Below are 12696 nucleotides of genomic sequence, written 5' to 3'. Positions count from 1 at the left end.
CCTCCCCCGTACTGCCCGCCCTTACGGCTAGTCGGCTCCTCGCCTCCCGGCCCGGATCTAGCTGTGGGAAATATGAGAAATAGAAATCCGGATCCAACATAGACTCTACCACCTGGCTTCAGAATCAGCTGGAAAGAGTAGAAATTAGCCAAATAGACCAGGGAACAACACGGAATAACACGCAAGGAAAGTTGGTCTGTTGAAGGAATTCAGGCAAATTGTAGCAGATGCACTCCCCTGGCATGTTATCTGTCTCAAGTTTGGCCAATTTCTACTCTTTGGAGCCGCTTCTTAAGCCTGGTGGTAGATCACGGTTGAACCATTCTTTGCCCAGTAATCAGAACTGTTCCAGTTTCTTCGCAAACGGTTTGCGTAAAAAATATCTATCTGTATGAACATATAAAGTTTGCCATCATAATATAGCCTCTACCAGGTTTCAGAATGGGCTGGAAAGAATAGAAATTGGCCAAATTTTGGAAGGTCCTGTAGCAGACCAACTCCTCTGGCAAAGTTTTCTGTCTGGTGTGTAGCTATTTGGCCTCTGAAGCCCGATAGAGGCTAATAATCATACTCACCAGCACCAATATTGCCGAACTCGGACCCGCATGATGACCCCCCGCTGCTGCCGCCTCCCCCACAGAACGGGTGAGTGGAGGATCCCGGCACCAGCCCGCCTCCGCCTCCTGACGTCTGCCCCGCAGCTCCTGCGCCTGCGCTACACCCGCCGCCAACCCCGCCCTGTCCTCCGTCCGCCACCGTCCCCTTCCCGCCTTCCCCGCCTGGGGACAGGTCAAACAAGTTTCAACTTCATAATGAAAACTAGAAAGGTAACATTTGCAAAGCAAAAAGAATTTGACTCACTGGAATTTTGAACCGAATTTCTCGGTCTTCATCAGCTATATCACACAAGTGCTGTAGACGCAGGGTCAAAGTTTGTCGGAAGTTGGTAACGCCCCCCGTCCCGGTTGAGAGAAGTTTGGTGTGCCCTGATGTAGATGGCTTTCTTCACTCCTCTTTCAAAATAGTCACTTGGTTCTGATAGCTGATGAAGACTGAGAGATTCGGATGGAAATTCCGATGATTCAAATTCTTTTAGAGTTGGAGATACTATGTTGCCAATTTGATATTGCATTGCAATGATCAAAACATCTGCTTGGAGATTATAACTTACCGGAGTTGTCCGCTTTGGCGCCTTTCCCTCCCTCGGCGCTCAGGTACCGTCCGAAAGAGGAATTCCCGCCGTCCCCGCCGTACGGGTACGCCCCCAGGATCTCGGCATGGTTGTCTCGCCCCCCTCCCCCACCGCCGATACAGATGACGTCAACGGCGCGAACCCCGTCGGGAACAACAAATACCCCGGATGTGGTGAACTTCACTTGCCCCTTGGGACCTGCGTTACACAAAAACATGTGATCAGCATGGCAGGTAATAAAAACACTACCATGGCGAAGGTTACTACTTTAATGTTTAGTTTTAATCATCTATTGATGGCTTTGTTATGTGACATATGCTTGTGGTTGACAACGAGCTATGACAAATACCCTACAGAGAAAAACTAACACAGTGAAGGCAATGTTTGAGAGTCAAAGTTAAGAAACCAGTGTGCTCTTCGTGTATGAGAAATGATAACGACGTGACTGACCATCGCTATCCAGAGTCGGTCGGCTTGGGTCTGGTTCTGGACCGGGTTCTGGTTCGGGTTCTGGACCGGGTTCTGGTTCTGGTTCGAACTCGGGTTCTGGACCGAGTTCTGGTTCGATCTCGGGTTCTGGTTCGGGTTCTGCTGGTTCTAACTCGGCTTCAGATTCGATCTCGGGTTCGGGTTCGGGTTCGGACCCGGGTTCTGGTTCTAACTCGGGTTCGGTCTCGGGTTCTACACGATCGGCACCTTCTTGGTCCTCGGGATTTGTCGCCGCAGTCCGACGGCACAGGCAGAGAGACGGGGACATGATCATCCCTGTAGTCACGTCAACAAGTGCGTGGAAGCATTGTAAACACTTAATTATAGACTTTGTATGGTCGGACATCTTGTTGATAGAACATCAAGTTTCGCGATTCGAGTGATCTTCGACTCCGCCCCTGGGGCGTCGCCAAAAATCTGCCGGCTTCAAATGCTGTTGGAAGTGAAATCTGACGAGAGTAGAGGCTTCATCTCCAGGCAGATGTTGGAAAAAAAGATCCTAATGTTTTGTTAATGCAATATGTCATTGACCTGTTTTTCTTACACATTTCTTTTCTGGTCGGCTGTACGCACTCCGTGCAACAGGATAATTTGTGTGCGTGAGTAAGGCCATGTTGATTTGATTATATGGATGACATCCTCTGGGAACCCCAAAACTGATGCGCGCGTGCGAATAAAAAAAAGTTTTGCAAAAAAAAAAGTTGCTTTCACTATGAAATCTACGTGGTCATGAAGGTTGAACAAATGGCAAAGAATATGTTATGGCGAATAATCTACTCTTCGAATTCATTTCTTTACATTTTTGTCTTTTTTCCTTTGATTTTGGCATTCTACGACATTGGTATCGTTTCTAAATGTTTTATGGTATATTTGTGCTCATTTAGCAACTGTTTTGCACGATTTACAGTATGGTTGAAACCTTTTTTTTTTTTTTGAAACGGTCGAAAATTCATGCGCGCGCGGATGTCATCCATATAATCAAATCAACATGGCCTAAGAGAGTGTTTTTTGACACAAAATACTTTGAATGGATAATTATGATCTTCCCTTCCAACATCTACTTCAATATTGCAGAAGACTCATCGTATCCAGAACCGTGTCTATCTAGTTCCATGCCTGAATCGGTAAAGTTTTAATATATAGGATCACCTATGCAACACGGCCACATCATGATGGCTATAGCTACTCTGTACAAGCACGCCCCCTACCTTGCGGTGCACAGTTGGGACAGCAGCGGGCCTCGCCGTTGGCGCTTCCCACGTAGCCCGAGGGGCAAGGGTCACACCGGGCCCCGGTCCAACACGGGACATAGTCCTCCCCAGACGGGAACTGGGCTGACAAAACAAAGTCCACTCTTGTACGTGAGTAGGGGAACGTTTCCGGTAGAATTACATGCAGAACTAGTCAATGACAGTTTATACGTTTAAGTACGCAAATGCCTTATCAATTTGTTGATTTATTGTTACCAATAGATACTCATGGTCTTGATGTGAATAAAAAAAGGTACATCTCTACCAGTGAAAGGTCTTGATGCTCTTTTTATGTAAATCACCGTGAACAGAATAATAACTTGTGACTGTCGTAAACAATGTTTGCCGTCACAAGTACAAAACAAGATCGTTCAAGGTAATGAACAGACTTTGATTAAAAGATACAAAAACAGGTTGTTTTCACCCACTGAATCTGCATTACTTAAAAATTCCGCGTTTTCTACACAACAGATACCATCCAGTGACATAAACATATTATTATCTACAGTAATCTACTTCGTGTTTGTGACTAGCCGTCTTATTACCTAATATGTTGTCACCAGTATTAGACAATAGCCCTTTAACTCACCTACTGATGATGACAGGCAGACGTAAGATATAACGGCTAGACCGAGAAGGAACTGGAGAGTCACATGCACCGCCATTGCTTCTTGTAGTATAGAACTGCCGCTATAGCTGGAAGCACTACCACAACTGCTGACGTCTCAACAAGACAGAAAATGAGGAACTTTCTGCGATACAAACAGGAAACCAGATATTAGAAGGCTTTCGTGAGAGAGTACCGGAAGTGGGAGCCGAGGCTGTCTCCTTGTCCTTCATAATACTATTCACAAACAAGTCAATGAGTAATAAGTGAGCGGTCAAAAGGTCATATTGAGTTTGCTGATTGCCCAATCCTGTTATGCAAACAGTGAAGTGTGTTCAAATTGTATGGTAGTGTTGTATCACTTTGACCAAGGATTTGCTTTCCCAAACAAACTCACCAGAACTAGTAGATGTAACGCTACTTGTAGAAGAGACAATCAAAATGCAGTTGTTTGGGAAGTTTGTTTTTCTACAGGGCATCTTTGATTGGTACCACAATCAGCAACATACGCCGTTGATAAAGTGTCAATCATTTTGTGTCTTCGCCACAAAAAGTGTCGTCAGAACTTTGCTTATTTAAACTTCTAGACATCTGCGGCCATCTGCCTGTAACAAAACAAGGAGGTTATTGTCTCCACTATAACCTCCTTGAACAAAATAAAACATAGCCTATTGCATGTAAAAGGTAATAAAACCGTTTAGAGTTAATGCATTTCTCATGGGAACTAAATATTATTCATCGCTTCCTACTACAATATGACTAGTTATTGATCAACATGTATCTCAAAACAATTGTACTGAACAACAAATATGTGGATTTTAGATCGTACTTTCAGCACTTTCAGCATAATACAGACGGGAGCTTACTTCTTTGCGTTCTGATGCGGTGTTGCAGACGACACTTGACAACGCATGCGCACTAGCTTTGATCACATTGCCGCCATTTTTAAAACATTCCAACCTACAGCTTCATCAAGTGCTGCACAAAGGGTCAAAGTAGCCAGTGCATCAGCGAATTTGGTGTATCCAGCGTATTCTTAGGTTTTAAAATCACCCCGTTTCCCTCGGGCTGTGAAGATTGTGCCATTTTCTTTCGGAGGAACTGTTTTACGCTGGCGCTACATGCACTGACGTCTTTTGACTCCACACTCTATCGTCGGACAAAACTCTAGTAGTAATTTTATAGTTATCGTCTGCGGTTGGTAGCTGTAAGGATAATGGCCCGGACGAAGCAACTGTCGAGGAAACGTGGCGGTCAGCACAGGCCAGCAGTGACGTTCTCTTCTCCTGTGAAACCGCCCTCACAACCCTGGCCGTCTGCTTTCGTCATGAATCAACAAAACGGACAACGCCAAGGTGGGAACGAACGTGTGGCTATAAAGTTCAAGAACGGACGTTCCTGCAATGAATTGGCATGCTATGACTGTTTTTGAGGCTATAGCAGTTCAGAAGGTAGATGAATTGGGCTGTGATGATATGAAAACACGAAATCATGGCAAAATCATATTGTTTTGGAACGTCCCGTACTAGATATAAAACCGTTTGCAAGCGGTCTCTCAGTTGCTTGATTGGTCGGATCAACACTTTGAGCACCCTGTGTTTCTAACAATGATTACCAAACCTTTTTTAGTTGGAGATTCTCTCAGTTTGTTCCCTTCATACCTTGCGGAGAAGGCGAAAGAGACTCGACAGCTAAAATAGGTTTGGTAACCAGTCTACAAAGACATACCAAGGATGTTTCATTTAAAATTTTCAAACTCATTGGAAATACGTACGGAATCGGCCATGTCATGAAATTCCCCATTTGTTTTACAGACTATCTATATTCGTTTCAGCTACAAAGGATAAGAATAAAAGCAGGAGGGCGACCCAAAGGCGTTTTCGTCCGGGATGCAAAGCTCTGAAAGAGATCCGCAAGTTCCAACACAGCACAGCCCTCCTCATTCCCAAGCTGAGCTTCCAGCGACTGGTCAGGGAGGTCGCCTGGCGGTTCAACACGGAACTGAAGTTTCAAGTCGACGCTCTTTTTGCCCTGCAAGTGAGTGCATGACCAATTTTATGTCCCAATTTTCCATGAATAAAAGTCAATGGCATTGCGTCCGTACATAATAATCTCCAAGCAGATTTTTGTGACTGCAAACAGTATCAGATTGGCCAACTCAAGAGACAGTTACAATTTGCCACAAGAACAGAAAAGATCAAGAAAGCCTTTAAAAAATGCATAAAACATGTCAAAAATAAGCCTAAGCCTAAAGCTCTGCTTGGAAAGTAGCGTGCTACATAATATTTAACAAAGAAGTGTACAATTCTTAGTGGGCAAGTACATCAGGTAAAAAATTGCGTTTTCTTCGAAGATTAAAACATTTTCTTTAAATGTCTTCAGGAAGCAGTAGAGGCCTACCTGGTGGGCTTGTTTGAGGACTTGAACCTGTGCGCCATCCACGCCAGGAGAGTCACCGTCATGCCCAGGGACATGCACCTGGCTCTGAGACTGCGTGGGGAGAGACTGTCAGGGTCACTCAGTGAAAACTGAATCTAGTTCTATGGCGATTTGACTTATTTTCAGTATAGTATGTCTAATGTTCTAGTTGTACACGAATTCAATCAAATAAATTGACTGTTGATGTTATTATATACTAGTATAAAAGCTGACTTAACTTCTGAGGCAATTTGACTTATCATAAGAATAATATATCAGAATGTTGTAGTTGTACACGAATTCAATTAATTAAATTGACCGTTAATTTATTATACACTAATATTTAAAGCTGACTTAAATCTAAGTAAGTAAGTCTACCACAGTAGTTCTGTTTTTACTTATTATCAGAATAATGTATCATAATATTCTATTTGTACATTCAATCAAGTAGGAGTTGTAATGTTGTACTAAAACTGTACATTTTTGACAAAGTATATGAACCCAAGACATGGCAAAAGAATTTTACATCTGAAAAATTTTTTAATACGTAATATAAGCCATTAATGTGTTATCCTTTACCTATACCTACTGTCCTAACTATACATGGAAATCTACGACTGCACAAACTGTAGTGGAAAACTGTGAAAAAAATTAAAACCAAGAAAACTGCGTTGAAGTTTCTGACTTCAAGGTCCCTTCAAGTTTGAAAGCAGCATTTCTTTTAGTCACAAATGTTCTTCACTATTAAAAGTGCTTTTGTATTTCGATTCACATTGTACTTCTTTGCGGTTCCCTACAATATTCTAGAAACCTTTGACTAGCTTTACTATGAAAGTTTACGACCATTACGTTGGACATTTTCTATGCAGCCCGATGACAAAAACTTGTCACCCCTCCGAAGTGAGTAGTTTCTTCCTGGATGAGCATGACGGGAAGAAATAGAAAATGGCGGCGTTCCGTCGAAGTGTGTGCGAAATTCTCCGGTCAAGTATATGCCCAAAAGTCGCTTCTCCACAAGTGACAAGGACAGGTTTGTGCTTAAGGACATGCTCAACGTCTGTGGGAAACAACACGCCAAAAGCTTACAAGTATTTTAGGGACAGCGGGATTGTTGTAGGGTGTTTTGCGTGGGGTTATGTCATCGGCAAGTTTGGAGCTCCGTACCTCTGGCCAAGCACGGATTCAGAAGAAGAGAAAAGTTCGATTGTGAAAAAGGTGGACGCCGCAGAGCCCTTTTATGGAGGCGAGGGGTACGGAGGGATACCGAGGTCCAAACAGTTTAACTTCATCGCTGATGTTGTGGAAATCGCGTCGCCGGCCGTGGTTTATATAGAAATCCAGGGAAAGTAAGTCAACACTTTACTTCCGGGTTCGAACTTGATTGATATTGACATGTCATGTAACGTTACATGTGTATATCGTATAATTTATGATTCTGCACAAGTATAACCATAGATTTAATTCCTCTTTATATGATGTATTTTTCACCATTACACATTACATTATTATGGACGTCACTGACGTTATTATATTCTAGACAGATTCAGGAATTCGAAGGCACTGTTGTGTAATCAGCTACAGCTTTTACCCCCATTAGTCATCATGCTATCTTTGGTAAGGCCATGTTGATTTGATTATATGGATGACATCCGCGCGCGCATGAATTTTCAGCCGTTTCCAAAAAAAAAAAAATTCAACCATACTGTAAATCGTACAAAACAGTTGCAAAATGAGCAAAAATATACCATAAGTTACAAAAAAAATTAATAAAAACTATACCAATGTCGTAGAATGCCAAAATTAAACGAAAAAAGAGGAAATTGTAAAGAAATGAACTTGAAGACAAGATTATTCGCCAAACCATATTCTGTGCCATTTGCTCAACCCTCATGACCACGTAGATTTCATAATGAAAAGAACTTTTTTTTTTGCAAAACTTTTTTTTTATTCGCACGCGCGCATCAGTTTTGGGGCTCCCGGAGGATGTCATCCATATAATCAAATCAACATGGCCTAACGTGCTTCACATATTGCGTCATATGTGTACGTACTAGTAGTGAGACCTGTTTATGTCCACTGATTGTCATCTAAATCTGTGAATGAAAGGGAAAATTCGTCACCTTTGTTTGATTTCAATAATCTTTATTTCACAACAATTTGAAAAATTGGATAATTTAGAAAGTGCAAGAATTACATAAAAATTTTTAACACTCTTGTATCATGAAAGAACCCCATGGCCAGCTCAGAAGACTACACAAATATATCCTTAGTGTCCATTTCCATTTCTATAGCCACGCAGTTGTGCAAGTTCTTTATAATAAGTAGTGGGCTAGTCCACAAGCTATAAATCTTTCATATATGTTGCTGGCCAGGAATGCATTCACAGGGGGTCGAGCTCCCACCTCTAACGGCTCTGGCTTTATCGTGCGAGAGGACGGCCTGGTGGTGACCACAAGCAAACAAACAAACAAACAAGCTGGTATTGTAAATCTGTGACTTTATTTTTACTCCCCAGGAATCCGTTCACAGGTGGTAGAGCCCCCACCTCTAACGGCTCTGGCTTCATCGTACGAGAGGACGGCCTTGTCCTGACCACAAAGCTGGTATTTTAAATCTGTGACTTTATTTTTACTCCCCAGGAATCCATTCACAGGGGGTCGAGCCCCCACCTCTAACGGCTCTGGCTTCATCGTACGAGAGGACGGTCTGGTGGTGACCAACGCTCATGTCGTGGCCAACAAGAGGTTTGTGAAGGTCCGACTGCAGGACGGGAGGCTGCTGGACGGAGCCGTGGTACTCGTGGATCAGGCTGCAGACATCGCAGCTGTCAAGATCCTCAACTGCAATGTATGGGATTCTATTATGAAAGTTTATCTGTGTTGGTAGTAGAGCTGTGTACCGGTACTGCGTACCGATACTGTACCGGTAAAATTGATTAGGTACAGGTCCAAAATACCTAATCCCTCAGTACCGGTACTGTACCTGAACAATTTCACACCAATTTTATGCCTATTTGTGACCTCAAATGTGTAAATAGCTGGTTAACAATGGGTCCCTGTGTAAGGACAGTGTGTTCATGAAAACAAAAACATATATATAGCCTATATTTTATCTGAGCATTCGCCATAAACAAAGAATAAACCTTAACTATCAAGTTTATTTATGTTTTTTTTTGTTATTGAAGGAGTTCAGAAGAGCATATAAATTGGTCGAATTGTTCAGGTACAGGTTCAGGTCCGGACCTGTACCTAAACCTGTGTACCTGTACCTGTACCTGTACCTAAAATTTGTTTAGGTACACAGCTCTAGTTGGTAGCAATCATTGTAAAAAGTTCATGTTGAACTTTATTCCAACACAACAGGCCACTGTCGCCTTCATCAGTACGTGTTTTTCTTTACTGCTAAGCGCAAAAGAGTATTGATTTGAGTGGTCATATTGTGGGTTTGTGTCTGTGTTTGTTGAAATAGCCTCAGATTCCATGGTGGGTGGGAGGTGATTTTTACAGTTGATTAATAGGGAGGTCACGGCTGATAGTGACCTGGCATGTGTCATGTTGGGCCGGGTGGTAGTAAGTGGGTGGTATGTGGAGGAATTCAGGAAGTGGTCAATAAAGAAAGAAAGAAATTACTACCTTAACATGTACAACAGTACAGACATAGAGAATTTATAATTACAGGTACCTACATGTACTTTAGAAAGCCACAGTGTAAAGCAATTAATCAACCATCCTCACATCTCTGTGCAGACGACACTGAAAACCGTGAAGCTGGGTAACTCGTCCACCCTGCGGCCGGGGGAGTGGGTGGTTGCCATGGGGAGCCCGCTGTCGCTTAGCAACACCATCACGGCGGGCGTGATCAGCTCGGTCCAGAGGGGCAGCCGTGAGCTGGGGCTCAGGCACAACGACATGGACTACATACAGACAGACGCTGCTATCAATGTAAGGAAAATGTGATGTTATATATACTTCAGGTCAAATTGTTCAATCCCATATTTGCAGAAATTGCAATTCCCAGTGCAATTACTTGTTAATTATAATACAGGTATGGAAGTATTGTTTTGGGTGGCTGAGTTGTGGGTTTGTGTGTATGTTTGTCCAAGTATCAATATGGCTGTGTGGAGGGTGGGAGGTGATTTGGACAGTTGATTGATAGGGAGGTCAAGTCTGAAGGTGACCGAGCACGTTCTGGGTAGGAGTAAGTAGTGGGTATGTGGAGGAATTCAGGAAGCTGTTGATGGATTGATGACGCCATACAACCCCTTCCACAGTTCAACTTATTACATCACAAAATCCCAAACACTTCAGTGTGATCTGTGAACTTGAAGGTCATGAAAATTCCAAATACTTCCTTGAAGTTATAAATCTCTGTTTTGTTGTTTCCCACAGTTCGGTAACTCAGGCGGCCCACTGGTGAACCTGGACGGGGAGGTCATTGGGGTCAACACCATGAAGGTCACGACCGGGATCTCCTTTGCTATTCCCATCGACAAGGTCAAGGACTTCTTGAAAAGTGTTGAAGAGAAGGAGAAAGGTAGTTATAGAATTATGATGCTATAGCTGTGGCATAATCCAGCACATATCTTCAGGAAAAAGTGCAATACCCAATTAAATTACATAAAACAATCTCCTCCACGGTTCCTAAAACACTTTATATAAGATCCTGAACATGACTCATGAGGATCATGAAAAACAAAATTACCGAAAATCTCAGTAATTTCTCGTTAGTCTGTAAATGTCTAATTTCTCATTCCTTAGATCATAACTAAATATCGTAGTGAAAGCTCATCTGTGTTGGTAGAATCCATAGTTGTAGAGTTTGTGTTGGAGCAAAGTTTGAACTCTGTAACTAGATGTCATTGAATTTTTGTACAACTGATTTCTAACTTAACTCTCCTCCCTAAAACTACAGCCCAGAAAGGCTGGTTCGGCCGGGGACAGGTGGCCCCTCCTGCGCCGCCCAAGAGGCGCTACCTTGGTGTAACCATGGTTACGCTGACACCCAACATCATCATGGAGCTGCAGGAGAGGAGAACAGACTTCCCTGACGTGAGGGCCGGAGTCCTGGTGCACAGGATCATCGTGGGATCGCCCGCTTACAGGTAAAGGCTAGGAAAAAAAATTTTGTGTTTCTTGTTTTCCAACCAACCCTGGAAAAAACTGCTGACCCTAGCCTTTGTTTGGGGTAAGCCCTAGCAGGGGGAAATTTTTTTAGCTGGTCAACCTTTTCTACATGTAGCTCCATGATCTGACACCTGTCAGAGAAGTTGTACAATTATACTTTCAGCTACGTTTGTCATTCTGTTTGTCAACAAGATAACTCAAAATATTGAAAAAAAAACTTTAGAAAAAAAAAAGATAATAATTTTGCACATTTTCATTCCAGTGCGGGTATTCGTCCTGGAGACGTCATCACCAGCATCAACGGTCGTCAGGTGACGTCTGCGCGAGACATTTACGACGCCGTGAACAGCGGACAGCAGCTGAAGATCACCTGTCACAGGGGGAGGACTGTGCATCATCTGCAGGTCACGCCTGAGGAGGCTGACTGAGGGTTTTTCGGGGGATATCTATCTACTGAAAATATTGTCCGTTACTAACTCCTAGTCGGAAGAAAGAATTTGATACACTCTGACTTCTTTTTTGTATTTGATGTGTTACTTTGATGTGCATGAAAGTGCTAGACAAATACTAGATATGTAAGTGAAAAGGGTCATGTTCTTGTACTTAACTGTGGCCAACTATTCAAGATTAAGTGTAAACTTAAAAGTAAATGTGTACAAGGACAAGCTGATTACTCCTACAGTACTGATGAATTAAGTACATCACGTTCAGTGACTTGACTGTCAGCTCAGGCAAATTTGCTGTAAATACAACTGTAAATATGTTGTGCTTGTCATTTTGTTGCAGCCTGCCAGTTTGTTTTGGTCTGAATTTCTTGTTCATGTTTACTGAATCAGCTTAAATATTCTTGAAGTATATTTTGATAACACATGAATTAAGCAAGATCATGGTGGCATCTCATTCATTCCAAATTAAGAAAACAAGCTTTGCCCAAGTACAAACTTTTCAAGCATATGCATTGAAAGCAGGCGAAGTCATTAACCAGTGACTTAATGCATGTATTATTGATTTTGGTTGCAAATGTTGCCATTTAAATGCATGAGAATTGTACCAACAGGGCCCCAGAAGTTGTTCATTAAAGAAACAATGTCATTCTTTGCTTGCTGTCCTTGGACTGCATTGCTAACGAAGCTTGTATTGATGATCCATTTAAGAGCTTTGTGTTGAGTGAAAAGGCGAAAAGTTTTTATCAGACTCCAGTAACTGTATTGTTGTCACAGTTGTCAAAGTTTTTACAGTTGATTAGCAGTTAGGCTCCTAGAATCCCCCTTTTGCCCAATCCTCAACAGAAAAATGTATTCTAAAACAAAATCAACACTATAACCTACCCCCTCCCCCCATGCTCAGAAAAGGGACACACGTGATTGTCAACATCTTTATTTTCACTTGACATAATACACATAAGGCACTCTGAGTGAACAAACTATAACATACCATAACTGACCCAGCACAGAGAAGTGCAGTAAGTACATTTGTACTCTTAAATAGAATTCATGGGAACAGCCTTTGCACAGTTTTGGTACAATACAGCTGATGGAACAGTGTATGCATTGCAACCTTTTTGAACAGATGATGGTAACAGTACTGTGAAATGCATGAAAAAGTAAACAGTTGCCT

General features: G+C 42.4%; 3 protein-coding genes across 3 annotated transcripts in view; 2 read left to right on the top strand and 1 right to left on the bottom strand.

Annotated features, from left to right (window-relative positions):
* Window positions 1–3771, bottom strand: part of LOC109471365 — a 22149-nt gene extending 18378 nt beyond the window's left edge. Inside the window, exons 1-6 of the mRNA XM_019770655.1 lie at window positions 3521–3771; window positions 2890–3015; window positions 1643–1957; window positions 1172–1390; window positions 576–779; window positions 2–61 (exon numbers count right to left, since the gene is read on the bottom strand). Of these exons, the coding sequence (XP_019626214.1) occupies window positions 2–61; window positions 576–779; window positions 1172–1390; window positions 1643–1957; window positions 2890–3015; window positions 3521–3596 (1000 nt within the window). The 5' untranslated portion in view covers window positions 3597–3771. The remainder of the gene's footprint in view (window position 1; window positions 62–575; window positions 780–1171; window positions 1391–1642; window positions 1958–2889; window positions 3016–3520) is intronic.
* Window positions 3772–4484: 713 nt separating this feature from the next.
* On the top strand, window positions 4485–6079 carry LOC109471603 (histone H3.2-like). The gene is made up of 3 exons (XM_019770952.1): window positions 4485–4893; window positions 5373–5575; window positions 5921–6079. Exons 1-3 carry the CDS (start codon window positions 4755–4757, stop codon window positions 6068–6070), a joined length of 492 nt encoding a protein of 163 aa, XP_019626511.1. The 5' UTR covers window positions 4485–4754; the 3' UTR covers window positions 6071–6079.
* An 814-nt stretch (window positions 6080–6893) lies between these two features.
* LOC109471472 (serine protease HTRA2, mitochondrial-like) lies at window positions 6894–12250 on the top strand. The gene is made up of 6 exons (XM_019770803.1): window positions 6894–7302; window positions 8596–8803; window positions 9703–9897; window positions 10345–10489; window positions 10868–11057; window positions 11342–12250. Exons 1-6 carry the CDS (start codon window positions 6902–6904, stop codon window positions 11505–11507), a joined length of 1305 nt encoding a protein of 434 aa, XP_019626362.1. The 5' UTR covers window positions 6894–6901; the 3' UTR covers window positions 11508–12250.
* The last annotated feature ends 446 nt before the right edge of the window (window positions 12251–12696 follow it).

Source organism: Branchiostoma belcheri, unplaced genomic scaffold (assembly GCF_001625305.1).
Source record: "Branchiostoma belcheri isolate BF01 breed outbred unplaced genomic scaffold, Haploidv18h27 scaffold25, whole genome shotgun sequence".
Taxonomy (NCBI): domain Eukaryota; kingdom Metazoa; phylum Chordata; class Leptocardii; order Amphioxiformes; family Branchiostomatidae; genus Branchiostoma; species Branchiostoma belcheri.
This window is presented reverse-complemented; position numbering and strand designations above follow the sequence as displayed.

Coding starts and splice junctions, on each gene's coding strand:
- LOC109471603 (XM_019770952.1), top strand. CDS start 4,755: ATGGCCCGGACGAAGCAACTGTCGAGGAAACGTGGCGGTCAGCACAGG. Junction 4,894..5,372: donor ACAAAACGGACAACGCCAAG/GTGGGAACGAAC, acceptor TATTCGTTTCAG/CTACAAAGGATAAGAATAAA. Junction 5,576..5,920: donor ACGCTCTTTTTGCCCTGCAA/GTGAGTGCATGA, acceptor AAATGTCTTCAG/GAAGCAGTAGAGGCCTACCT.
- LOC109471472 (XM_019770803.1), top strand. CDS start 6,902: ATGGCGGCGTTCCGTCGAAGTGTGTGCGAAATTCTCCGGTCAAGTATA. Junction 8,804..9,702: donor TCAAGATCCTCAACTGCAAT/GTATGGGATTCT, acceptor ATCTCTGTGCAG/ACGACACTGAAAACCGTGAA. Junction 11,058..11,341: donor GTGGGATCGCCCGCTTACAG/GTAAAGGCTAGG, acceptor TTTTCATTCCAG/TGCGGGTATTCGTCCTGGAG.